At 40.2% G+C, this 26,033-nt stretch overlaps 3 protein-coding genes across 7 annotated transcripts in view; 1 reads left to right on the forward strand and 2 right to left on the reverse strand.

The window, feature by feature from the left end:
* Positions 1-4: 4 nt before the first annotated feature.
* Positions 5-5,723, reverse strand: DTWD1 (DTW domain containing 1). 4 transcript variants are annotated; one of them, XM_081964572.1, is made up of 5 exons: positions 5,428-5,723; positions 2,818-3,066; positions 2,044-2,187; positions 939-1,194; positions 5-529 (listed from the first exon to the last, which is right to left on the reverse strand). In XM_081964572.1, the coding sequence occupies exons 1-5, from the start codon at positions 5,506-5,508 to the stop codon at positions 300-302; spliced, it is 960 nt and encodes a 319-aa protein (XP_081820698.1). In that variant the 5' UTR covers positions 5,509-5,723; the 3' UTR covers positions 5-299. The 4 variants fall into 4 exon arrangements, with proteins under 4 accessions (XP_081820698.1, XP_081820701.1, XP_081820700.1 ...); XM_081964575.1 differs by having other exon boundaries at positions 5,532-5,722; XM_081964574.1 differs by having other exon boundaries at positions 2,818-3,125; positions 5,532-5,722.
* Positions 3,278-26,033, forward strand: part of FAM227B (family with sequence similarity 227 member B) — a 117,389-nt gene continuing 94,633 nt past the window's right edge. Inside the window, exons 1-10 of one of the 2 annotated variants that reach the window (XR_014176342.1) lie at positions 3,278-3,867; positions 7,945-7,998; positions 9,007-9,253; positions 10,899-10,963; positions 11,661-11,705; positions 12,308-12,412; positions 14,488-14,586; positions 15,336-15,437; positions 17,183-17,309; positions 18,726-18,914. Coding sequence is in view for 1 of the 2 variants with exons in the window: in XM_081964566.1 (XP_081820692.1) it covers positions 9,124-9,253; positions 10,899-10,963; positions 11,661-11,705; positions 12,308-12,412; positions 14,488-14,586; positions 15,336-15,437; positions 17,183-17,309; positions 18,726-18,914 (862 nt within the window). In the remaining variant the exon portion in view is untranslated. Of the gene's footprint in view, positions 3,868-5,731; positions 5,800-7,944; positions 7,999-9,006; positions 9,254-10,898; positions 10,964-11,660; positions 11,706-12,307; positions 12,413-14,487; positions 14,587-15,335; positions 15,438-17,182; positions 17,310-18,725; positions 18,915-26,033 lie in introns of those variants that run through there. The other variant, XM_081964566.1, reaches the window with a different exon arrangement.
* The window catches only part of FGF7 (fibroblast growth factor 7), a 30,574-nt gene continuing 25,431 nt past the window's right edge, over positions 20,891-26,033 (reverse strand). Inside the window, exons 3-4 of the mRNA XM_081964580.1 lie at positions 23,125-23,228; positions 20,891-22,060 (exon numbers count right to left, since the gene is read on the reverse strand). Coding sequence (XP_081820706.1) covers positions 21,866-22,060; positions 23,125-23,228 — 299 coding nt within the window. The 3' untranslated portion in view covers positions 20,891-21,865. The remainder of the gene's footprint in view (positions 22,061-23,124; positions 23,229-26,033) is intronic.

Here is a 26,033-nt window from a genome sequence, read left to right on the forward strand (position 1 = left end):
AAAAAGCATTTTTAAACTACTGGTTTGGGAGAAGCTAGCAATTTTGTTATTCAATAAATAAGAAAAAAATATTTCTACTTAGATGCCACAAGTCCAGGTTTGTTTCTGACAATCTTCCCTTAAGTTTAAAGCTCTGTATGTGTTAAGTTTGGATTGAGTTCAAATTTAAAAGACAATAACTATTAAGCATTCTATCTTGCAAGTCAGTTTCAGTCATTCAAATCCTAGTTGGTTTTAAAGGACTGGTTTTAAAGGATAAGGAATCACATTTCTTTTGGGACATTTGCATGAGGGATGCTTCACTTTTTTCCTGCAGAATCCTTGGCTTTCCTGATCAGCCTGTACATAAATGAGAAGAAAAAAAGCAAATTGTCGTATTGTCCATCATATTTTTCTTTTAAGACCTCCTTGTGATAGTCTACTAGAAAATAATAAATTGCTTCAATGGTAGAGAGGTAAGTTTCTGGCTTTCCTTTCTGATGGCGCCAAAAGGAGGTTTTCTTAGCTTTCAGCTCAATTTGTAGCAACCCTGCAGTGAAGAAAACCAAAGATGACAATGTAGGCATTTAATTACACAAAAGACTGAAAGAACTATTTGTAGCAAATTGTTAACAGGTTTCTCCAAAGCATTACAAACAAGGATAAGCCTGATTAAGATATATGTAGGCAGATTTATACGGTAATTTCCATTATATTTTCTAAGTGTGGCTAGATAAGTCATCTCTTTTTCTCTAAAACCCTTTCTTTCCTGGAATGCAGCATTATCTGACTGGAGTCCAAAAATGTTTATTATATAGTGTTGCAGCGCACTAGTTTTAGAAAGGCAAAACTTTTGGAAGAAAAATAAAGAGTAGAGAGGAGACATTTATTCCTGATAACAGCTCTCCACTATACCTAGAACAATTCCCAAGATTCGTTTCCATTCTTAAAAATAATACCTTGAAGCCGCTCATCTGTGATTATTTTGTTTGTCTGATTCCATGTGCTGTCGATAAATATAATTTTTTTCAGTGCATTTTCACTCTTGGGCAATTTATCTTCACTCATGATTCTACTGTGGCTTGGCTCCAATTTTGCACACTTGGGCGCTGCTTCTGCTGAGAAGCCCTCAGTGTCCGTCTTACATTTTGCTTGCAAAGAGAGAGGAATGTTGCTTATTGAAACTGAATTAGGTCCGGGAAAAATAAGCGCAATCTAAAAAGGGGGAGAAAAAACCTTCATGAGATCTAGCTTAACCTCAGCCGCAAGGCAACTCCTATTTTTCCCCAATCTATTTTAAAATTGTGCTTCCACCATTATTTCTAAAAATACATTCTGTGTAACATTTACCAACAGCATTATTTAAACAAATATGAGAAAATGTTAAAACCCTGCGAAACTTTTATTTCATCAAATATAGGCTGAAGTGCTGATCCACCCTCTTAGGAATATTCCCCTCTTGTCATTTTGGCTTTAGGCCATCTGTACAGGTAGTCCTCTCTTACTGACCGCAATCGGAACCAGTAACTCCCATCACTAAGGGCGTCATCAAATGCAACATCCCATGACTGCGACTAGTGACTTCCTTCTGGCTTCCCCATTGACTTTGCTTGTTGGAAGCTGCCTATGAAAGTTGCAAATGGCAATCGCACAACCATGTGACGCTGTGGCTGTTGTAGATGCGTGCTGACCCCAGAGACAGGGCAAGACAGGAAGGCTGACAGACGCAACTTTTGAGGACCAGTTGTTGTAAGTCACATTTTTCAGCAGCTTCGTAACTTTGAATGGTTGCTGAACAAGTGCTTGGTAAGCAAGGACAACCTGTACTCTCAGGGAAATTCTTGCAAAAATGGTTGCACTCTTAAAAACAAGCCAAGAAGTGGAACTCACTTCTGTGAATACAACTAAGTAATAAGTCCTACTACATGAATTCCTGGACAAATACACTGATTATTTGCTCTGGTGCAAAACAATGCTAAAACACAGAGTATATTTAACAGCAGCAATCGTGGCAGTGAGAAACAAACGGTTTTCCTATGATGCTCCATATAGACAGACTCTTACTTCATGCTGCATCTCTTCATAGTCAGGAATACACGGATAGGTATAAATGGTGACATCTTCAGATGCTAGAAGCTTGGCATGTACAGCTGTACTTTTGCCATCTGTTTCATTGGGATGCTTGATTATATCAATCTTCAAGGGAAGCTTTAAACAAAGAACCCAAAAAGTGCATCAAAAAGACACCCCCCCTCAAATTCAACCATAAATATATACATTTGCCCAACCATGCATTCCACTCTGGATATCAGAGTATAATACATGATTTGCACCAGTTACAATTGCAATTTTCAGCAAAATAATCAATGGGAAACAACAAAAAATACCAATGTAATTGAATAATACAATCAAAAAGAAGCTACTATTTGAATGACTTAAATCAAAGGCTGCCTTTGGGGCAAGTCTGGGCAGACATATTTTCCATCATCTACAGCAGGGGCAGGCAACTATGGCCTCTTTATGACCTGTGGACTTCAACTCCCAGAATTCCTCCGCCAGCATGTTGTAAATGTGTGCTGACCCCAGGGACGCTGCAACTTGGTAAACCCTGAAAACCATGGTTGGCTCAGGAATTCTGGGAGTTGAAGTCCACAGGTCATAAAGAGGCCATAGTTGCCTGCCCCTGCTGTAGATGATGGAAAATATTAAGATTAAATTAAACTCTACCCTCATCTATTTCATCTATTAGAATGACTTGCTGGGAAATTTCATATAAAATGACCAAAGAACACTGTGATTCTCCCCGCCCCCGCCCCCTTTCAGATCACCTGCACTAACCTTCACAATAGGAATATCTTCAACAGGAACAGTTTCAACTGGAACATAACATGAATAACAGTAGAACATCCTTGATCCGTGACATCTGGGACATTTTGATCGTCCTTGTTTTTGGGCTCTCTCAAGAATAGCTTGGGATGTCAGACATAAGTTGTCAAATGGGGTGTCCTGTAACAGGGATGCAGCCAGCGTATCTTGATTTCGCAAACACTCAGCATGTCTTTTCATTTCCTGGTTTATCTTGGTCTGCTTTTTTAAAATGGGAGATGAATTTAATGGTATATTTCAGATGAATGATATCCTTGGAACTGTTAAAGATAAATAATGCAAGAATAGCTTTCACGTATAATTTCAGATAAGTATTCTTAGAGAGATAGAAATCCTGATGAATGAGAAATAACTCAAACTAGGGGACACTATTCTCCAGCAGCCCTGAACGTAAAGAGTTGGAGGGCTGAAATTTAAAGTGTGTGTGTGTGAGGGGGAGACAGACACACAGAGATCATAAACAACAGAGACCTACAGGTAGAAGCTTGATCTTTTGCCAACATGTCTGGATCTAATCCAAGGACTGCACAATTGATGTTTTCGCCACGTCTGCTCTAGGTTAAGTGGTATAAGTGGTAAGGTATAAGAATCGATCTAATGTGAAGCTTTACAGTATAAAGTTCAGGGTTTTTTTAATGTTTCGTATTGCAGGATCTTAGTAATACTATTCATTAATAGAGACTTAACTTGTATGTCAAGTGTTTGATTATTTATTTTACATGTTTTACTATATTAAGAATACATAGAATATAATTGCAGCCATGTTTTTGGCTGCAAACACAGACCATGGAGTAAACAGTTCATTTCCTTGATTCACCTGCCAAACTTTTGCAGTTTATAAAATAACCGTTACTTCTAAAATGATACCTATTAAAGGGATAATAGCAAAAATGTATTTGTGGCTTTTGTGTAACAAGCCCCATTTCTGGTTTTTGCAGTATCAGCTCTTTCCTCCCTGGAGTGAGACTATTCTGAGACAGTTTGCTGGAGAAAGCTTGGCAGGTAAGTGAAGAAATTTGCTTAGGTTTGGACAAAATTTTCTAACCACACAGATTCCTTAGTTCAAGAGCAGGAAATTAATTGATCTGTTATGCATTCCTGGCCAACAGATCAAGCCACCTTACGTTAAACAATTTGTGGCAGCTTTCCTTATCACCACGGGGGAAAATGCTGCTGACAGAAAGGGATAAATTTCACCTATGTTTTCCAGAACCATAAAAATGTAACAAATAAGAATGTCCTGTGCACTTTGCTAACTGGAAGTAAGTCATACTTTATACAACTGAATAGTTCAACCCAAGTATCAGTCAATCCTACTTCTAGAGAGAACCACATTTAAATCTCATTTGACCACTAAGCTAAACCGAGCACTCTTTGCCACTCAATGCAATTTCACATTGCTCTTTCACTATAGTTTGCTTTAAACATAAGTTATTGACTGCCCTAGGTTACCATAAGTGGGCTGCCAAAATCCTGACAACTGATTTAGCAACAAATATTTAGTGCTTTGTGAGATAGCGCAAAACTCCAATTGACTGAGTTCATTAACATCCTTTGCCCCCAAACCATGACCTGCATGCTACCACGGTTGGATTCCCATCAGATATTTTGCTTAGCACAACCAGCAAAGCCAATTATATCACTCTCAGCGACCTCAAAAAAGATATAAACATTATGTGGAAAGAGTGCTGTGCTTCTGTTGGAAATAGTTATATATAACTTAATAGATTGCTGTAACATCTAGGTCAGTGTTCCTCAGTTCATGTGTGAACTTCAAATCTCAGAATTCCCCCAGCTAGCAGGGATAGACTTTAATTCACAACTCCATTTCAACATGTTGTTGTTAGTTGAGAAGTCGTGTCCGACCCATCGCGACCCCACGGATGTTTCTGTCCTTTATCATCCTCTGGAGTCCATTTAAGCTCACGCCTACTGCTTCGGTGACTCCATCCAAACACCTCATTCTCTGTTGTCCCCTTCTTCAGTCTTTCCCAGCATTAGATTCTTCTCCAGTGAGTCCTTCGTCCTCATTAGTTGACCAAAGGATTTGAGTTTCATCTTCAAGATCTGGCCTTCTAAAGAGCAGTCAGGGTTGATCTCCTCTAGGACTGACCGGTTTGATCTTTGATCTCCATGCAGTCTAAGAGACTTGCAGGAGTCTTCTCCAGCACCAGAGTTCAAAGGCATCAATTCTTTGGCACTTATGGTCCAACTTTCACAGCTATATTGTGATGGATTCAACATGATGGATGGGGAATTCTGGCAGTTGGGAAACTGATAGAGGCAACCCATTTGACTCAGTGGTTCTATGGGAAAATCATTTCTCACCCCACCAACCAATTTTTAACCCAGGTTGGGTTTAGTCCTCAAAAAAGTCACCAAACCTCTGCAACAAACCAGCACAGCTCTTCTTCTGGACAATCATGCAGGTTAAGCGTAGGAACCGCCACTAACTACCACCTCGCACCTCTCCAAACACTACTCCCCTGGGAGTTGGCAGCAAATTCTGGAGAGCCCCCGAGACCCCCACAACTGGTTTTTGCAACTTAGTAACCCATGCACAGGGAGGGATCCGGAGCTGGGGGTTGCTGCCACTGCCTCTCCAACTCTTTCCCCGAGCCCAAGACCACTTCTCGCGCCCATCCATGCCCACAAAGGAAACCCACCGCCAAAGCAATGCCCAGGGACTCCTCTCGGCGTTGGGAGCGGGTGGGAGATTTATTGCAAGCACGCCTCCCACGAGCGGACGCGAAACCGAGACTCGCGGAAGGATCGCGTGTCTTCTCCCTCCTCTAGGACAGGCGCGTCGCGCGAGCGAGCGCGGTGGAACTTCAGCCCCGGGGGTAACGGGGGCAGGCCGGAAGGATCGAACGTGACGGACCGTGGGGGCGGAGCCAGGCGGTTCCTAGGGCGCCTTAGCAACGGCAAGAGAAGGTCCGTTGGAAGGGCGGGACGTTCTGCTGCTGCTGCTCTTGCTGAAGCCGCTGGAAGCGTTCGGGCTCGGGAGGGCGACAGGCAGCCGCCTTACTTGGGAATGGTCGAGCGGGGTCGCACCCTGACCCTCTCTACCTACAGGCATTCTTTTATCAAGGTCGGCGGCTGAAATCCGAGGCTGCCTTTCCCTTCTGCAGGAAGGGAGGGCGGGCAACACGTGTTTGGGGCTCTCGACAGAGGCTGGAAGGACATTTAGAACCATATATATATCACACAATATCTATCTACCATCTATCTATCTATCTCACCTTAATGTACAGCTTGGCCTCCAGACGTTATGTATGTGCTCCGCCACTGGAGGTTTTTAAAGAAGAGGCTGGACAGCCATTTGCCCAGAATAATATAGGGTCTTCTGCTTGTGCAATGGGTTGGAGGAAACGACTTCCAAAGGCTCTTCCAACTCTTGCTATTCTGTAATTCTGTTAATCAGTAGAATGACTTACCTCCAAAAGGTTTGGGTTCTCCATCTCTGGAGGGTTTTTAAGAAGAGACTGGACAGCCATTTGCCTGGAACAGTACAGAGTCTCCTGCTTGAGCAGGGGGTTGGACTAGAAGACCTCCAAGACCCCTTCCAACTCTGTTATTCTGTATTCTAAAGCAGGGGTCTCCAACTTTGGCAACTTTTAAGAATTAAGCTTTGCTGGCTGAGGAACTCTGGGAGTTGAAGTCCATAATTCTTAAAGTTGCCAAGGTTGGAGACCCTTATTCTAAAAGGAAGCTCTTAGATGGATACATGTCTTCCCTTTTGAAGCTGAACACAGGTTGCCGTGCTTGGCTGGGGTACTGGGCTGGCATGTGTTCTAAGCCTGCAGATGACACTGAAGCACACGAAGGCAGAGGTTTCCAAACTCTTCAGTTCATTGTCCCCTTCAGCAAAGCTTGATGGTTGGCCCCTCAAAACATTTATTAAATGGAAATAATGTAATAAATATTACTTTACCACAAATAACAATGACTTGGATAGTCCAGTTGATGCTTGGAGGTCAATACTCACCACTTTGGAGAAATGCCAAAGAAACCATGTTTGCATTGCACTCAAGACACAGACTAATCAAGCTTAGTTTTTGGGGTACAGGTACAGCCAGTAGATTTTTATCTGAATTAATGAAGCATGTTGTGTGAACACAGTCATAGCGACAATGAGCTCTATCTCACCATTTGCTGTGGGATGTTTGTTTATTGCTCTGCCAGACTAATACTTGAAGGAAAAACAAAGATTAGAAACAAGTTGTTGATATGAGGAATCAAAAAGTTACAAAATGGTTCGATGTAAGTAAAATAATAGCATATCCCTCAAATGAATTCAAGCAACTGGCTGATTCTATTGAATCAGAGTGCTCAATTAGGATAATAGTGGCGGTGAAAGGTCTTATGGATCAGTTCTTTTAAAAAAAATGAGAATAAAAGTTTTTAAAATAACATTGCTGGCTCCCCCCCCCCCCACCTTTCAGAAATAACAAAGAAATGTCCCGTGTTCACATATTTATCTTAGCCATGGTATGCTCAGTATGTCTGGGCAAAATGTCATGATGTACTTATACTATGCCAAGTGTTATGCTCAGTTATACTTCAGTCTTTGATGGCAATACATGAACACAACCACATCAAAATTCATCCAAGTGGCAAAGGCAATGTTTTGATCTTTAGTCTCCATTTCTGAAATTGTTGGCAGCATATAACATTTCAATAAAAATAAGTAGATTTTCCCCAAACAGGCAAGTCAGAAGAAAACCCTGCAATGTTCTGTCAACAGTTTGGATGATTGTGTATTCAGGATTTGAGATACAAGGGCTTGGTTGACATATAAGACTAAGCCAGAATTCTTTAAGCTGGTTTGTTGAATAACCATAATGGCCTAGTAGTTTATGTAAGGTTTACAAGAAACAGTAAGATAGCTGACTATTTCATATGAATCTGATCAGAATAGTCCACATATTTTAAAGTTTATTTCTTTGATCATAATATTTCTTCAGAGTATTAGATTAGCAAACCCCAATTTGCATGCTTACTAGCATGAAAGAAGTATGTTATAGTATAATCAAGTCTGCTTTATTTTGTAAGAGGTGTATCTTTATGTGTTTATAGGAAACCGTAGAACTTCCTGGTACATTTGATGAATTTTTGGGCTTTTTTAATTTGGTATGTATGTTTATGAAATGATTTTAATAGTACTTTGAGTGTCTGGGAAATGGTATGAAAATGTCATTAAAAATAGTAACAATAAACACCAGGGATGGTGATTGTGCAGTTTGAAACATCTGGAGATCTTTAGATTCCCCTGTTACAGATTAACCATCATAGCTCAGCAAAGGAAGAATACATTCAGCTATGATGGTTAATGCTGGACAGCTTATCATGGAACTTCTGAAAGGTAATTAAGAAATGCTATGTGAGAGAAAAGAAGGGGCACGGTGGCTCAGTGGCTAAGACGCTGAGCTTGTCGGTTGAAAGATTGGCAGTTCGGTGGTTCGACTAGCACATATTTGCGACGGGAACCTTTACCTTTACATGTGTGAGAAAAAGGCAATTAGTCAATGCTGTGAGAGAGACAAAAACAATTAGGGTTGAACAAGTATAATATGAATTGCAGATTCAATACATCTCTTTATTTTTGCTATCAGCAACGGGGAAACATCACTTGGCAAAATTCCCCAGTGTTAGGTGCTATACAGATAGTCCTCGACTTACAACTACAGTTGAGCCCAACATTTCCGTTGCCGAGCAAGACATTCGTTAAGTGAGTTTTGCCCCACGTTACGATCTTTCTTGCCACAGCTGTTAAGTGAATCGCTTCAGTGGTTAAGTTAGTTACACAGTTGTTAAGCGAATCTGGCTTCTTCTCCACTGACTTTGCCTGTCGCGAGTTTGCAAAAAGGGATCACGTGACCCGGGGACACTGCAACCGTCACGAGTCAGTTGCAAATGGCTGGATTTTGATCCTATGCTCATGGGGGATACGGCAATGGTTCTATGTGGGTAAACTGCCCGTAAGTCCCCTTTTTTTCCAGTGCCGTTGTAACTTGAAACAGTTGCTAAATGAAAGGTTGTAAGTCGAGGACTGCCTTTACTTCATGGCCCCGTGTATATAACAAACACTTTAACACTATTTCTGCTTAACATTTGTTTTATAATGGCTGTTCTTTGCAGGATGATTGGCCAAGAGTCCCACACTTGCCAGATGTGAATCCTTATCCCTTGGTTTCCCGGATAAAAAATGACTATCCTGTGGATACCGTTGCCCGGTATCTTTATGATAATGCTCCGATGCCGTATGAAATTATTTCCAGGTTGGAAAAAAGAATAGAGGAGTGCAAACTACAAGTCCAGGAGCATGCTAAACAGATATTTACATTGGAATCAGAGAAATCAAAAATAGAGGAGCAGCCAGGACAAGGTAATTGTGTCTCTTAGCCAATAAGTCCAATTTGGGGAGGGGGGGGGATCAGTATTAATTTTAGAATAACAGAGCCAGAAGGGACCTTGGAGGTCCTCTGGTCCAACCCCCTTCTCGAGCAGTTTAGACAAATAGCTGTCTAGCTTTATAGTCCCCCGGGTGCTTTTTCAAAAGGTAACTAGACTTTGGTTTTCCTTGAAGATGTTTCGCTTCTCATCCAAGAAGCTTCTTCAGTTCTGACTGAATGGTAGAGAATGGAAAGATTTACATTCCTTGCAGTCTTCTGGTCATTAGCCCTCTTTCTGAGAGTCGTTGAAGCCACTCGGAGGTTTACCTGTGCCCTCAGGGTCACCTGAATAGTGCAAATGGGTGCGGAACCTTCCGGAACTGCTGATGCCTCTTGGATGAAAAGGATGAAAACGTCTTCAAGGAAAAACAAAGCCCAGTGGACTTTTTGAAAAAGCACCTTTGGGGCAACCATGACCTCGATGTCTGGGAACATCCATAGAGATCCAGTTTTGTAGGTTTCCTGCTTGGAGACAACAACCTGTGTTGAATAACATCTAAAAGGAAATGTAAAAACAGTTATATATGTAACAATGCCTTTTCAATATTTGATAATCTCACTTGATTATACTGTATCTTTCTAATTCTTAATTAGAATCCTTAGACTGCCATACTGCTCTTATTTAGCTTATGATTACAATAATATTTGTATCCATCTTAGGATCCATTAAAAAAAATATCTCTCTGGCAAAGAATGATAAGTTATCTCGCTATGCTGATGCCGTTAGATTTTCTTTTTAAACACAGCAGTGTAAATTTTTCTGGGATACATTTAAACATTTCCAAATCAGCGACCCTGCATTCACTTAACTGCCCAGGCTACCACGCCAAGGATTCAAGTAAAGTCTCCACCATGTCCTGTTTGTAGGCCAGCAGATACTTGGCACTTGCCTAGAAAGAAAGCAGATGTGTCCTATTTGGTAGAGTTGATGGTGATCAGAAAATTAGGCTCAAAAATTGTGGTCTGGCTCACAGCAGCAGGAGGGAATTTTTTTCCCTTCAGTGGCCAAAGTGGATTTAAAACACATCCTCATGCAGGGGTATTCTTTTAAGGAGATGTTCTATTGAACTATAACTTCTTGCTTTCCACAGAAGTCATTTTTGTACATACTTGGACTGAAGTCATCCGAAAGATGCCTTCCTAATTCCCAGCTGTAATTATGTGCCTCTCTGTGTGTTTATGCATGTATATGTGTGCTTATGCATGTATGTGTGTACTCTCTGTGTGTTTATGCATGTATATATGTACATCAAGCACAAGCATATTTTCAATGGCCGCGAGCTGAAGTGCTGTTAGACTCAGTAAAACTTAATTTTTGATTAATAAATAGAACAGCAGGATTAATATTTAGATCTGAGGCTTTGGGCAGTTATATTATGTGGTTCAGGTATTAACTTTAGGAATCATGACAAAGCTTATCTTTCTTTTCACACTGACCAAATCACTTCAGTTATTTTAAGGCGTTTTCATTGCGTATGCTTGAAAATATAGGTAAATGTTTTCCCGCTACATGGGAACTGTATTTTATATCTGGGAAGATGTTTAAAATTCTTAGCTTCTTTTCTTCTTGTTTTCAAGCTGATGTAACATCATCTCCTGAATCCCAGGATGCTTCAAAGAAGAAAATAAAAATCGAAATGAAGGTAACTCATGCATTGAATATCCCTTCCTTCCTCCCTTAAGAGATAGATTGCTACACTGAGAAAACTGGATTTTTGCTAAGAAGTTTGCTTACATTGCTCTTAGGGTAAAAAAAAAACTGAACAGCAGAACAACAGAGTTGGAAGGGACTTTGAAAGTCTACTCGTCCAATCCGCTGCTTAGGCAGGAAACCCCTATACCATTTCAAACAAATGGTTGTCCCATCTCTTCTTAAAATCTTCCAGGGTTGGAGAATCCGCATGTAATTCCACTCAAGTGTTTTATGTATAAAAACTGTTCCTTTCTTTCTTTCTCCACCTTAAGTGAGGTGACATCCAGCAGTCTGCTTGTCCTGGTTTATTCATTCAGTATTTTGGATTAAACTGATGCATAAATGGGATGTTTGAGCTTTTTGCAAGTAAATGTTTTATTTAAATGGCAGGCCAATACAATTAATATGTGCCGTGAATATTTGTATTCTGCTCTACTAAACAATTTGTTAGAGAAGTTATATGCAGTACACCACCTCTTAAACTCTCATAGCAGAATGCTATTAATGTTGCACTGTGCCATGTCTCAGTGCACGGGATTTTGCATGACTTCTACCCTCCCCCTTGGAAATTTCTCTATTTCTATATCTGGACTACATCTACTCTAGTTCCATATCTTTACGATGTATTTCTTTCTAATGTATTTCAGTTTCCTACTGAAGCTCCAAAAGACACCAGTAGCAGAGACTTGGAGGTAAATATATATGGTGTAGAAGTCAGCGATGAAACGGAACAATTCCAAACCACTGGAAATAGAGCTCTAAAAATTAATTTACACAAAGTATTTATCATCCAAACCTGAAAATGTAATTAATTAATAAGTGCTACCATTCTGGAGCAAGATATAGATTACAGCTTTGGGGTTTTTCCCCCAAGCAATTATTTTAAAACATGGAAAACTTATTTTGTTCAAGCATCTTTTATCCCTTGTTGGGACAAAACCAAACCCATATTGTAGTTTAAATAAGCAATGCAAACTCAGTCATTGTATGAAGTACGTTTAACAATTTTTTAAAAATCTGTTTTGATCTGGTAAAGTTACAGTTCTTGTTGTAATTCTGAACGTGTAGAGAGTTATGGATCCTTCGGTTGCTGTTCCGGCCACCCAAAATATGCCCCTAATCAAATAGCACCCTAATGGTCTGTAGAAACATGATTTTCAAAACGAAGTATTTAATCGAATCCACATAATTATATTTTTTTAAAAGAAAAAAATGTCTGGTGGCAGGATGCATGTCAAACTTTGTTGCTTTGTGAGGTATGATGACTATGGCTCTTTTACATTTTTTTTTTTAGAATTTCAGTTTTTCTGGATTCAATTTGTGGAAACTTACAAAACTTCCAAACAATCTAGAACCTGCGCATCTCTGGGATTTGGTTCTAAAACTCCAAATTTTCAAGGTATCAATTTTTAATTTAACTTAAATTGCAGCACCAAATGGAACACACATTTGTGAAACAAGAGACATCTGTAAACAAATGAAACCTTGGGACAAATTTGGGATAAATATATTCCTGCTCTTGTAATTGCCAGAATGTGACACCACAGAAAAGGACAGGACATTATATTAGGATTTATTTTTTTACAAAAAGCAAAAAATTGAAGATGGCAAACAGCTTCTATATTTTTGCCAGAAAAACTACATTTTGTTAAGTCACTGAAAATCAAGCATGTAAGGAGGGTGTGTGTGTGTGTGTGTGTGTGTGTGTGTGTGTGTATTTGTGAGATACTTCATGGAAACAAAATTACGTGGGCAGAATCTGATCTTAAATGTTCCTTCAAAAAGTGGAATAAAGCTCCTAGATTTTAGGGGACCAATCCAGGATTAATTCCTTCTTTTTCTCCCTCCACTTCATAAGTTCAGCCTTTTTTTTGTAGGTCAGAAAATTTGCAGGAAAACAATTGGCAAAATCTTACAGTTTGTCAGAGGGTTCCAAATTTGTAACCATCTGACAAGGCTGTAGGAGTGCTACAGCCTTGATTGGTTGACAACAGTAGTCATATTGGTTAGCCACGCGTTATGAATTGCATACAAGAAAACTCCAGATTTCTAAAAGATAATCCCACCCCCAGCTGGATTTCCACATAGAGTTTATTTGTTTTGTGTGTAGAACTGGCGAGAAAAAAAAATATCTTGCATACTTTACAAATCAACTTAAAAATAAATGTAGAACTAAAGGCAGCTGGAAGGAATGCTGAATAAACTGGCACCCTGGCATCTCTAGCAGATTTACAAGTCCTGAGGAATTCCTTGTGGGTCCTTAGACTGTAGTTCAGGAATGTCTGTAAAAATTCCTCCCCTGAGTAGATATTTATCTGTGACTGCATTTCTTATACGCTCCATATATTACCAAGGTTCTTGAGATAGACTTCTCAAACACTTAAGTCAGTGGTGGGTTTCAAATTTTTTTAGAACTTCTTCTATAGGTGTGGCCTGCTTTGTGGGAGTGGCTTGCTGGCCCTGTGACCAGGTGGGAGTGGCTTGCCAGCCATTGGGTGGGTGTGGCTAGCCAAGTTGCCAAGTGGCTGACTTTTGATCACATGACCAGGGGGATGCTATAGCGGTTGGGTGAAAAACGGTGAGAAGTCACTTTTTTCCAGTGCCATTGTAACTTCGAACGGTAACTAAACAAACGGTTGTAAATCAAGGACTACCTGTACAGCACTCCTTCCTCATTGGATTGTGGTTAGTTTCACCATATGACATAATAATTTGAAGAAATACTTGGAGGGAGGGAGGGAATAGGCACGGCAAGCTTTCTCTTCTTTCCATTCTTGTTCTCATGACAAATCCTACAGTCCTTGCTTAAATTTATGAGATTGGAACCAAGTTCATGTCTGAACAAGGTCTTTTCCTGGCTTGATCACTTCTGCTACAACACGGCATGAATAAATAGCTGATTCAGATCCACTCTATCAGTCTGCCGTGTTCGCTTTACATCAAAATAGGTATTTCCAGTTTCCTGCAGCAGTTTCTGTTTTGAGATAACGATTGTCCCTTGGAATAAATTCCTAATCCATTTTTAATAGCATTTGTATTTTCCATTTTCATTATGTTTTGGATGGAACCGCCAAGACAGAATACTTAGTTAATAAAATGTCTGCAACCAGTGCAATAAATCAGTGGTTCTGTTTACAGTATAAACCTCTGAACAAATTAATGAAGTAAAAAGGAAACTTGAAATAATATTTGAATTCTAAATATATTCACTCTTAAGCAATAGCTTTGAACCTTGTTGAACACATAAGCCAGGGGTGTCCAAACTTGGGAACTTTAAGACTTGTGGACTTCAACTCCATGCTGGCTGGGGAATTCTGGGAGTTGAAGTCCACAAGTCTTAAAGTTCCCAAGTTTGGACCCCCCCTGACATAAGCAGTGGGGCAAATGGACTCCCTCAAAGATGAATGTGTTTGGGACATGCACAAAAATGCCCACTCCATTTTCCTGGGTCTTTTCTTCTTCTTTTTTGGACAGGGTATCAATACTCAGGTTTTGAAGCAGCTGTTTATTTCTGAAGCATCTCTTGCGATTTTGCAGGATTCCTTCTGGTGGTGGTTTCTTCATAAGTACCAGGTACAAAACTGAACGCCTTATCGTGTTTGATCCAATGAAAAAAAAAAAAGTCATTGACATTACAATATCAATTAAATAAGATTTATTAAATAAGAAATAAGATTTCTTGTGCAGCAAGGAATGATGGGCTCTTTGGCCCTTAATGAAATAGTTGGATTCAACCTAGTTTTTTTCCACCCGGAGGTCTGAGGTTTTCAGAGATGATATATTTGATTTTTTTAAAATAAGCCGTTTAAATAAAGTTTTGGCCAAGTTAGAACCCAGTCTTGATGTTCCCTTCTTTTTCATGCTCACAGCTATTTCTATATTTAAATGCAGCACAGGTATAACTTTGAAAGGCTTATGAAGTTATGTCAGTCATGCAAATGTGCCTTCAAGCAAATCCAGAGATGCTTGATTTGTGAAAGACAGCACTCCTGCACATACAATGCACTAAACTAGTTTAACCTGGGGTTTGTTTGTTTATTATTTTGGCCTTCTAAGCCACTTCAGTCCCCCAAACTTAAGTCAGGTTAATTGCATTATTACTTTTACAAAAGTGCTAAAGAAAGTTAATTGCAGTCTTGCTTATGGCATTTGCATGTTACTTTGATCAGCTGCTAATGACCTACCTGGATAGGTCTAGTTTTGGTAAAAATTGCTGCCTTTCTAAACACTCATTAATTCAAGACTACTGACAACAACTCTGTATAGATGTTTTTAACTGTAGGGTAGACTTTGCTTAACCTTGTCTCCTGATTTTTTTCAAGCCTGATCAAGAGGAACAGGACCACTTTTTTGACAGGATAGCCGATAGCTACGTGATGCTTCTCTGGAGCATCCCAAGTTACATTAAAGATGCTTTTCTTCAGGTAATGACGTTGTTTGCAATTCTGAATTTTACTCCTTCCAATTTTGATTTGTTCTGTTCAGAGAAGAGCAAAAGATCTGTTGCTTTTTTGCTCATTATCTCTTAATTTAATCTGTTTCTGTTGATGAACATACCAGAATCCTTCAACCTTTCATTCTGTGACATGCCTTCAGGCTTTGTTATTGCCTCTGAAGGTTTTTCCCCCCCCCAAAAAAAAACAATTGTTTGTGGCAATCTTAACTGCTTAGCATACAACTGTACCAAAGCTTGAGAAGGAGATTTGTGAATCTAGCTAATGCCTTCCTGAATAACACAGAGAAAAGAGGTTATAATTTATTTACATATTTGCTGGTTGTTCCATAATCAGAATTCCTTGGGCAATGAGCACTCAATGTAAGAATTTCAATCTCTTGATAAGAAAAGATAGTAACTTCATGTCACTTTCCTCACTTCATCCTGTAAGCAATTTGGTACTTCTAGATATATTATAAGACCTGACAGGGTTGACATGCTTCAGGTCCCATCACTGTCATAACACTGATAAAGTTTGCCTTCTGCAGGAGAAGGATAGGCAGAGACAGCGGGCAGAGTCACGAGAGGAATCAGCCTGGAATTAGTGCATTCTCACAAAGTCTAACCCCTCTTGAATTCCATTAAATCTTGTCTAGCACCAGTTTAGTGCTGGCGGTTAGTTGACTAGATTCATGTATATAAGCATGAGCTACAGCTTAATTGGAACTTAATGTGTGGCCCCGATTCTGCACCCCTTACGCCTTCTCTGTGATTGTCCTTTATAACAGAATCTCTGACTTTTAGGAAGGCTCTTCCCACAAGCTCTGGCCCCACTAACTTCCATGCAGTTGTTAATTGGTATTTTTGATACTGCTTTCCTCCCTAGAATGTTTTTTTTAATTGCTTATTGTTTTTTTAGTCCTGTGTAAGCTACCCAGAGTCCCAAGGAATGGGGCAGACTTAGAAATTGATTAAGCAAAATAAATATAGACTCCCAGCTAGGATTTTGCAGTCTCAACTCACCTGAAAAGCAGCAATTGGAGAAGGTGATTCTAACATGCCTTTTGGTCTCAAGTTAAGCTGCCTTGTCTGTGTTCAGCGCCTCTTCTAAGTTGCTAGGGCTTTTTGTCGTAATGTTTATAGTGTGATGAATTAATTTTAAAAAGTAGATGAAGATGTCTCCTTACTGATTTGACCCATAAGTTCATTTGCTTCGCAGTAAGCTAACCTGCCACCCAAACCTGCCACCTTTTGCATTGGGCCTTCAGTCCTGCCACTTTTTCTACTGTGGGAAAATGGGAGGGGGGATTATATGGAGCATGGGAGATAGATAGTCTAAGTAACGTTCCTCAAGGGCACCTTGTCCTGCACCTGGAGTGGCGTGACTGGGAGGCATCTCCAGTTGGGACGGTGTTTGATTGGACCATGTGATAAGCTTGTGGATGCTGGGCAGGGACTTGACCTTTCACTTGGGTGGGGAAAACTTGGAAACTTTCAGATTTAGGTTTTCGCAGATGTGCCAATATGACATCTCTTCTAATCAAATGGAACTTTGAGGAAACTCAAGCCTCGGAGTCTTTTTTTCGTTGGGGGTGTTACTTGGAATCCATGCCACAAACCTTGTATTTTTTTCACAGCTAATATTTGATTCAGCAATATTTGAATGCCTGCTTATTTCTTATATATAAAAGCATCGCCCAATTTTTACAATGAACTTAATTTGCAACTTGGCAGATGTATCCTGACTGCTTGTCCCAGGCCATTTACATTACGTTCTGTGAAGCTTTTCCTCAGGCTTCCCATCGTTTCAATGATCAGTTTAAAGACGAATTGATGGATTTAATTTTCCTGTGGATCAGAGGTACTAGAATGTTTGATTGTTTTGCCTTGCGGTTGTTGGCAGTAGCACATCTCAATAGTTGTTTACACAATTGGGTCTACTCAGCATTTTCTTTACGAGTTCTTCAAAAATATCATTCAGCTAGAAATTAGGATTAAGCTCCTGAGAACAGCTCATTTCAGGAGCCCCAATTAGAGTATCCCAAACAGATGGGATTCTTCCAACCTTTATTTGAACACATTCCAGTAAGGTGAGCCCATCATTTCTTCTCAATAATTAGTTCCATCGTTGAACTGTTCATACGCATAGAGGTTTTTTTTTAAAAAAATAACATTTGTTTATAATCGTCCTCTTCAATCCATCGTTCTGTGTCCCACTCTTTCAGACCTGGAAGCCATCTTTTAACTTTTGGACTTCAGCCCCGCCACATTTTCTACTATGGGAAAATGGGAGGGGGAATTATAAAGAGTGTGGGTGATATGTAGCCATAATAACATCCTTTCTCAGAAAGTCAAGGTCAACTGGCTCTGCAGCTGCAAGGAGGTAACTGGGAGTCAACTCCTGGTTTGGATGGTCCCCTTTGGACCATGTGATAGACATGTGGATGCTGGGCAGGGACTTGGACTTTCTTTTGGGTGGGGAAAACCTGGAAGCTTTCAGATTCGGGTTTTCCCAGATGTGTCAATAGGACATCTCTAATAAAATGGAACTTTGAGGAAACAAGCCTCGGAGTCTTCTTTTGTTGGGGGTGTTACTTGGAACTCTGACAATAACCCAAATCCCTTCTAAACAACTTTACTAGCTCCCCTGAACTTCAGGGTGCTGTCCGGGGTGCTGAGTCCCAGCATTGACCTGAGCCCAGGCAACGCAAAGACCCAGGGAAAATGACACACACTCTCTAACAAGCAACAGATGCCTTGACTTTTCTTCCATGTGGCATATTGAGAGATTGGAGTTCTAGTCCTCCCTTGGCCTTGAAAGCCAACTGATGACTCTCATGGCCCAGCCCACCTCACAGGGTTGTTGCAGGGAAAATAGGAAGCAGGATCATTATGTGTGCACCATCTTGCTTTGTACAAAATAAAGCTGGAATAAAAATCTAACAATAAGACAATTTTAATATCCTCCCACAAAATCATAAAACTGTAGGAATGAAAGGGACCACAAGGATCAACTAGCCCAGATATCCCCCAAAGTGGTCAGTACCTGCAAAGATTGTCCATTATTGTTGTTATACTATTGTTATTATTAATATAGTATTGTTATTCAAAGTAATATTAATTAAAGTAGTATGATATTTATCAAATTGTGGATCAATGAACAATCTGCCACTTCATAAAGGGGCCAATGATCTGAAGAACTTGGGGACCCCTGATGTAGTACAAAAAACATGTGGTTGATTAATACTGTTCAGGTCATTAGTTGTCACTCTTACAGGTTTTAAACCTCCAAAGTTTGCTTGGAAAAATTGGAAGTCCCCGTCAATGGAAAAACCTAGAAGATCCATTGTAGAGAAAGACTCCGCTTCTCAGATATCTTCAGAAATGCCTAGAAAGACAGCATCCATATCATGGTCAAGATCCAGTTCAAGGTCAGAATCAACATCAAGATCAAGAACAAAAACCTGTAAGTACCAAGAAAAGGGATTACCCCCTGGTTCTTTGAGAGTTTTGTGGAGGTTATTTATTTCGCATATGACGGAGTTACATTCGCCAGGAGACTACAGTGCTATGACAAAGCAGTTGCTTTGGCTGCCTGTTGGTGTTCAGTATCTCTTTATCTACTACTTGCATTTTGCATGCCTTCAAGCTGCTCAGTTGGCAGGAGCTGAGGCGAATGATGGGAACTCACCCCAACTCACAGTGGTAGGGCTCAAACTGCTGTAGTACAGACCTTCTCCAGCATCCTTAAGCTGTTGAGCTATCGGACCTCTCCACTAGGTGGAGGGTTATATACCAAAATCGGTAACTTTTTTAGAATACAATTTTCAGTTCTTCATCCGTAGTGTTATACAGCAATAGCCACAAGGAACAATAGTGAGATTTACGTATGCAACTGTAGACTGCTGTTTTATTTTGTGTGGGAATGTCTTGAAGATTTTCCGGAACATCACATGTGGTATTCCTGAACGAATCTGTGAGATATGAAGCTCGTTACTAATTATTATCTTTGATGGACAGATCAGTAACATATGTGATATATACATAGTGTTCTGACCCCTTAGAAAGCAAGAAGCAAAATCTTGGTCCCGACAAAACCTCTTTTATTTACACGACTGTGAAATCCTTTCATTCACAGTCAGCAAGGCTTGGCAAACAGTCTTTCAGAGGAATGTTTATCCACACGCACCTTATCTTGTTTAGAGCGCTGCCAGATAACTAGTTTCCAAACACAGGAAAAAGAAACACTTGGCACAGAGTCTCTTATAACCACAAACAGAATTTTCCGGACCGAATGATCGATTTTTCCCCCCTGCAAAAGCCCACTACTCATTCGTTCCTCTTTTGTCCCTCTGGGAGGGGCCAATCACCTCCAAGGTGTGGCTTTACTCGTAAGGCGACCCTGCTTTCTTAGTTGTTCTTGTCTTCTGGCAGCTCTGCATATGCGCATACTGGGACCAGGCTCCAGCTGTTCTTCTGCCTCACTGCTGTCTACCTCCCTCTCTGCCTCTGACGCAGAGCCCTCGTCTGAGCTTTCCTCAACCCCCATGTTCCTCCCCAACCTCCTCACTGTCTGACTCTGCTGCCAGCTCTCCTGGCTACTGGCAGGCCATCACATGTAGTTATTACAGTACCTCCAACTATTAGTAGAGGACATAAACAGGAGGCTGTTTCTGCAGTCAGGGTGACTTGTCACCTTCTGAAGAAATCTAATAACACGAGGAAGAATACTGGATTAGACAGGCCAGCAAATGTGTTATCTTTGGGACTCCTTTCATTTGCTCTGAATGAAAATTGGTCCATATCCATTGACTTATTAATCCTCTTGGGGGGGGGGGGGGGGAAGGCCAATGGTGCCAATTGTGAAGCCAAAGGGAAGGAGCTGGTTTTCATTTGGACCAGTCATGGTGCATATCTTCTGGCCCTCACCTAGGGTGGCTCCGTTCTTTGGGGTGGAGTGGGGAAAGGTTTGCAGTTAATGTCACGCCTGATTTCTCCATCCGAGGATTTGGCAGTTCTGAGCGTCTTCCATTAAACCTTCTGAATTTGCTGTCTGAATGGACAGCTTCATTTTTCTCTCCCTTGACTTCTTACGATGGGGCAGCCACTTCTGTCACTTTCAAAATATTAGCAGCAGCCTTAACTGGCAGGGGAAATGGCATTTTGGTGTTTTTTGTTTTTGCTTTGAAAACAGGGGTTGTTGCATCCGAAACTTTCATTGCAAGAATTGCCACAGGCTGTCATTTTTGTCTCTTATCCAGTACATATTGGCAGGAGTTTTGTGTACTAGACTTCAAGTCTGGTCATAAGAGGAGAAAAGAAAGGGACGCTAAGCCAGACTGTTTCGATACTCCTTTGGAATTAAAAGCATATGAAACAGATGCATCTTGATAATTTTTTTTTTATAAATAACATCAACTTAAATAACTTAAAACAATAAAGTTCAATTATAACTTAAAATAAAGTTTAATGCTGTAACCACAGAAAAGCATGAATATCGGTTGGGAAAAAAAACAACAACTTAGAAGCCATATGCCCAAACAGGAATTATATAAAAAGATTAGGTTATGTTGCATAAAAACCCATATGATGTTGTCTGAATTTTTTTTACTTCATCGTTACATAAAAGGATATTTTGAGGAAAGTGAGATGAAATACATTTTCCTTATTATTAATATTATTTAATATCACACTATTTTGTAACATCTTTCAGAGCAGCATTAGGCATTCTTACTGATAAATATGAATACATTGCAGTGATGCAACTTTCATCTGTCATATTACCTTTACTGTCTTGAATACCACAGCGTTCCAATTTCAATTTGCTTTAATACTTAAAACCTTCACTTATTTTTATTATTTTTTTCCTGGGAAGTATTTAATACTGCTTAGCCTTCACGATTCGTACCGACTTGATCATCTGAAGACTTAATCCAGCAGCCATCAAGTCCGTTCATATAATTTTACATAACATTTTCATCTGCTTTATTATTATTATAGCAGCCATGTTTAACGAAGCAGATAGGTTTATTTTAAATAAAAGATCATCAGATAATCAAGTCATGAACAAAGGCGCAAAGGGTGCATTTAATTTAAGAATCTGCAAAGCTACTCTTATGCTAACGTAAGGATCGTACAACTCTTTACAACTTTTTACAACTTTTAGTTACTAAATCTGAAGTAGTGTATATTTGCATTTTATCATTTATTTATTTATTTATTTTTAAAGCCAGTCTCTTAAAAATAAAACATCGTGCTCAAGTCCAGCTTGTTCAGTTTTTCAGTAGTATTCCAGCTTGTCTTCCTTTCAAACAGTCCCCTTTTCAAATGATATATCTATATATCTATATATCTCGTTTGACATATACATATATATATATATTTTGCTGGAACTGGTTGTCCATAGTTCATATAAGATTAGGATATTGCAAATGGAAGAAAATGGGAGGAAGTATCTTCTTTGCTTGTTTTGGGGCCTCTTTTCGGGGCTCCGTTCTGTTTTAATGCGATGTACATTTCTTTCCCTTTGTGGGTCCAGTTTGCTGAAGCATAGGTGTTATAGTGATTCTCTTGAATGAGTTCTACGAAGTTGCAGTCTTCATTGCACACTTTCTGTGGTTTAAAAGAAAACAAGATGATCAGTCGAATACCGAAAATACCTGGCAGGAGTGTGTATCATTTCACAAAAATCCTATTGTCCTTGAACTGAGGTAGTCCTCAAGTTCTGACCGCAATGAAGCCTACCCGTTACAGTCGTACAGTATGAATGAATACTGTATTACAATGAAGCCTACAGTCATCAAATGGGTCGGTTCGACTGTGGGAACTTCAGGTTGTAAGTCCCTGTTTTGTAAAAGGCCACTAAGCCACCAGTTGTAAGTCGAGGGCTACCTGAACACAGTACAATCCACTTAAAACATACCTACTGACTATGTGTAAATGCCTTACACTTTTTAATAAGCACCAATAGACATCAATAACATTCCTGATGTTGCTGAACAGCTTTATCATCCAAAGCGAACAAGGTCAATTGCATGGGCTGCTGGGAGTTGTAGTCCAGCATTTAATCTGCCTCGGGGAAGGAGGCAGGATAAGGGTGGCATAGCTGGTTGGGAGAGAAGAGCCAAGTAAAGTAAATCAGAATTCCAAAACTGGCAAGAAACCACGGATCAACCTGCCAGCAGCTTCTTCTTCCTGTTGACTTTTGTTTGGCTCTTTTTCTTTTAAATGTGGCTTCTGGGAGAATGAAGTCAAAACAGAGAAAACTCTGATCTCCAGGAAGTTTGCATTCCAATGCGACCGTCCGTAAATGAAAGCCATTCATAAAAGCCATCAGTCATATGCCATCATCTAGCAACTCCCACGGACTGGGGCCAATAGAGTGTGAAACAGCATCCCCCAAGCATTTTGGGCACCAGGGACCAGTTCCACGGAGAGAGGTCTTTCCGTGGACAGGAGGGGTTGTGGTTTCTCGTGCTGCCTGAATCCCGCAGATGGGGCTTCGCTTATATACACGTCCCGGTTTCTGGCATGCCACGGACCGGTGCCAAGCCACAGACCGGGGGTTGAGGACCCTGTGGTATAAAACACAGCTGATCCAAAAAAAAAATCAGACCTATTTAGCAGACCTATTTTTTTTATTTAATGCAAGTGGTTTCTAATAATTATGCCAGTACCTTTCCATAAAGCTTCCCAGACTTGTTCATAGCCAGAAAGTATTCACTTGCGACTCCTTTGATTGCCACTATTCCAACTGCCACCGTTCGTATTTCGAGAATACCTGTAGGAAATAACAGTGAGATCCATAACCTTTGCCTCCCTTTATGACTTAACATTGCAAAGCTGAGCCAAAGGTGCTTTTTTCCCCCCCCTAAAAGGCAACTGGACTTCCTTGTTTTGTTTTTTTTCTTTGAAAATGCTTCGCTTCTCATCCAAGAAGCTTCTTCAATTCTGGCAGAATGGTGGGGCAATGGAAGGATTTGTATGCTTTGCAGTCATCTGGTCATCTCTGAGAGCCATTGAAGCCTCTTGGGGGGTTTACCTGTGCCTTGAATCAGGGTCACCGGAATCAGAGTGCAAATGGGTGTGGAAGCTTCTTGGTCCTCCCGAAAGGACTGTATTATTGACGGGAGAGAGGTGGTATCATACCCAGTGGCGATCCAGTACTTGGAAGGACCTGCTGGGCTGGAGGCTTGGGGAAAACCTCCCGAGCCTGGGGAGGGTGAAAACCCCGCAGTGGTGCAGGAGGCCGAGTAGGCCACGCCCACCATGGCCACGCCCACCCAGCAACTGTGCAAAGGACCGGTCGCTAACATTTTAGAATCCCACTACTGAGGTTCGTATCCCTCCTCTTTCAAGGAAAAAACCCCCAAGAAAGTCCAGTTGCCTTTTGAGTAGCACCCTCGGGATCCAATCATGACCTGAATGACAGAGAATCTCCACAGACATTGCAAAGCTGCTTGGTTTAAATAACCCCTTTCTTTTTATTTATAAAACTTTGGCTGCTGTTTTCCCTAAGAAAGGTGGAGCAAACATAAAATTCCTCATGGCTCCAAAGGCTATGAATGGGCATCTGATTCATGCTAGATGCCCCCGTGTTTTGCAATAAATCGCACTAATCTCTATGCGCGTTTGTGAATGCAGACATTAAACGTTTATGTTGCTGTTCGTGATTTCATTTCCAAATTGAATCCTCGGGACTCCGTTTATTTGTAAAACAAATGAAATACCTTCTGTGGTTGGAGTTAACTGTTCAGATGGCAATGAATGCACTTCTGTTGAACACTGGGTTTTCAAACTGACAAGAAGAGAGATTAAATCAAGATTCAACAGAATTAGGGTTTCGTTTTGTCTTTCTCAACAAAGCTTACCTTGAAAAGGATATTTAAGAAATTTACTAGAGGGTTGCTCTCTTCAAGGGCATTTTAGAACTTGTACATGATGGAAAACAGATCACGGCAACCCAACAAGCAGATAAAAAGTATTTGTCTGATCCTTTACAGCCATGAAAAGCTGATAACCTCTGAAAATCAATTTGTGCTATGCAGAGGCATGGCTTACTGCTTTAAAAAAAAATAGATCCATTTAAGTTACAATTAAGAAGCTCCAAGTTTAATTTTTTGTTCCCTGAACTGGGATTCCTCCACCACCAGGGGAAACAGGCAGAACAAATTGCAACAAAGCAATCCAGACCTAATTCTGCTTGATGGGATTTTTGAATGAAGATGAGGGTCAGCGTTTTAGAGAGAAATTCAGAGATCACACATGATGGTAATTCATGCTTGCTCAATCATAATTTACCCAACAGATCATACAATATGCTAAGCCCTGTTATATAAACTATAATGGGTGACTTCACACAACCAGTAAACGCAAGGGCATTCAGATCGCATTTACGGCATAGTTCGATGTGGAAACATTGCCATTTAATGGTTTTTGATAAATTGGTGTTCCTATCGGAATGAAAGGGTTTTTTTGAACTAGAATTGCAGTGGATTTTTCTACTGTCTGACCTGTCTTGGTACATAGATCTCACTGTCCCTTGCCCATGTTAGTAGTTCTGACAATAGCTATGCAAAAAAGGATCAGACTATTTTGTTTAAAGATACTTTTTCCTATTTTGGACAATGCTTAAAATAAGTCTTACAAATATTTAAAAAAATTCAAAGGTACCCGGGAAAAGGTTGAGGCAATAGGCAGGCAAATTAAACGTCAATATCTTTCTTAAAAATTAAATTTTAAAAAATATGCCACAATACTTCCCCCCCCCCCTTAAAGTACAGCTGTGCCATTGTTCTAAAGTTTAGGCTAAACCCCATAAAGTGAAAGATTAAATGAACAACTGAATACCTAATTAGCTATGTGAATTTTTTCTACTTCTGGAATGGTTAGTTGTTGTCAAAATTCACAGCAATGACAAGTTGGACCCTGAAAATAATGACTTCGCTATGCCGTTTCTTGATTTATGAGCCTTTGTCTTTATAAATGAATTTATAAGTAATGTATTTGAATAGGAAATAATATTTACTCCCTCCCAAATGATTTGTTGTTAATTGCAAAATCGTGTCCGACCCATCGTGACCTCATGGACAATGTTCCTCCAAGCCTTCCTGTCCTCTACCATCCTCTGGAGTCCATTTAGGCTCACGCCTACTGCTTTGGTGACTCCATCCAGCCACCTCATTCTCTGTCGTCCCCTTCTTTTTTTGCCCTCAATCGTTCCCAGCGTTAGGCTCTTCTCTCATTAAGTGGCCAAAGTACTTGAGTTTCATCTTTAGGATCTGGCCTTCTAAAGAGCAGTCAAAACACTCCCAATGATTTAAGTGATAACTAAGCACAATAGAATTAGTGATAGTTTCATAATATTAGGCATTGCTCAGATTCCAAAGAATTGTGCCAACATTCAAATATTTCTCAACAGCATATGTATTTGCATATATACATACATATGAGTATACACATTGCATATGCTAAGCAATTTATACGTAGCATCCTGGGGAGGGCAGAGTTCAGATTTTTAAAACCACTTGAGGCAGCGCAAATCTTAAATGCAACTTTAAGCTCTCTGCAACTTGGCGACGACTTC

The sequence above is a fragment of the Natrix helvetica genome, assembly GCF_964273705.1.
Source record: "Natrix helvetica genome assembly, chromosome: 12".
NCBI lineage: Eukaryota > Metazoa > Chordata > Lepidosauria > Squamata > Natricidae > Natrix > Natrix helvetica.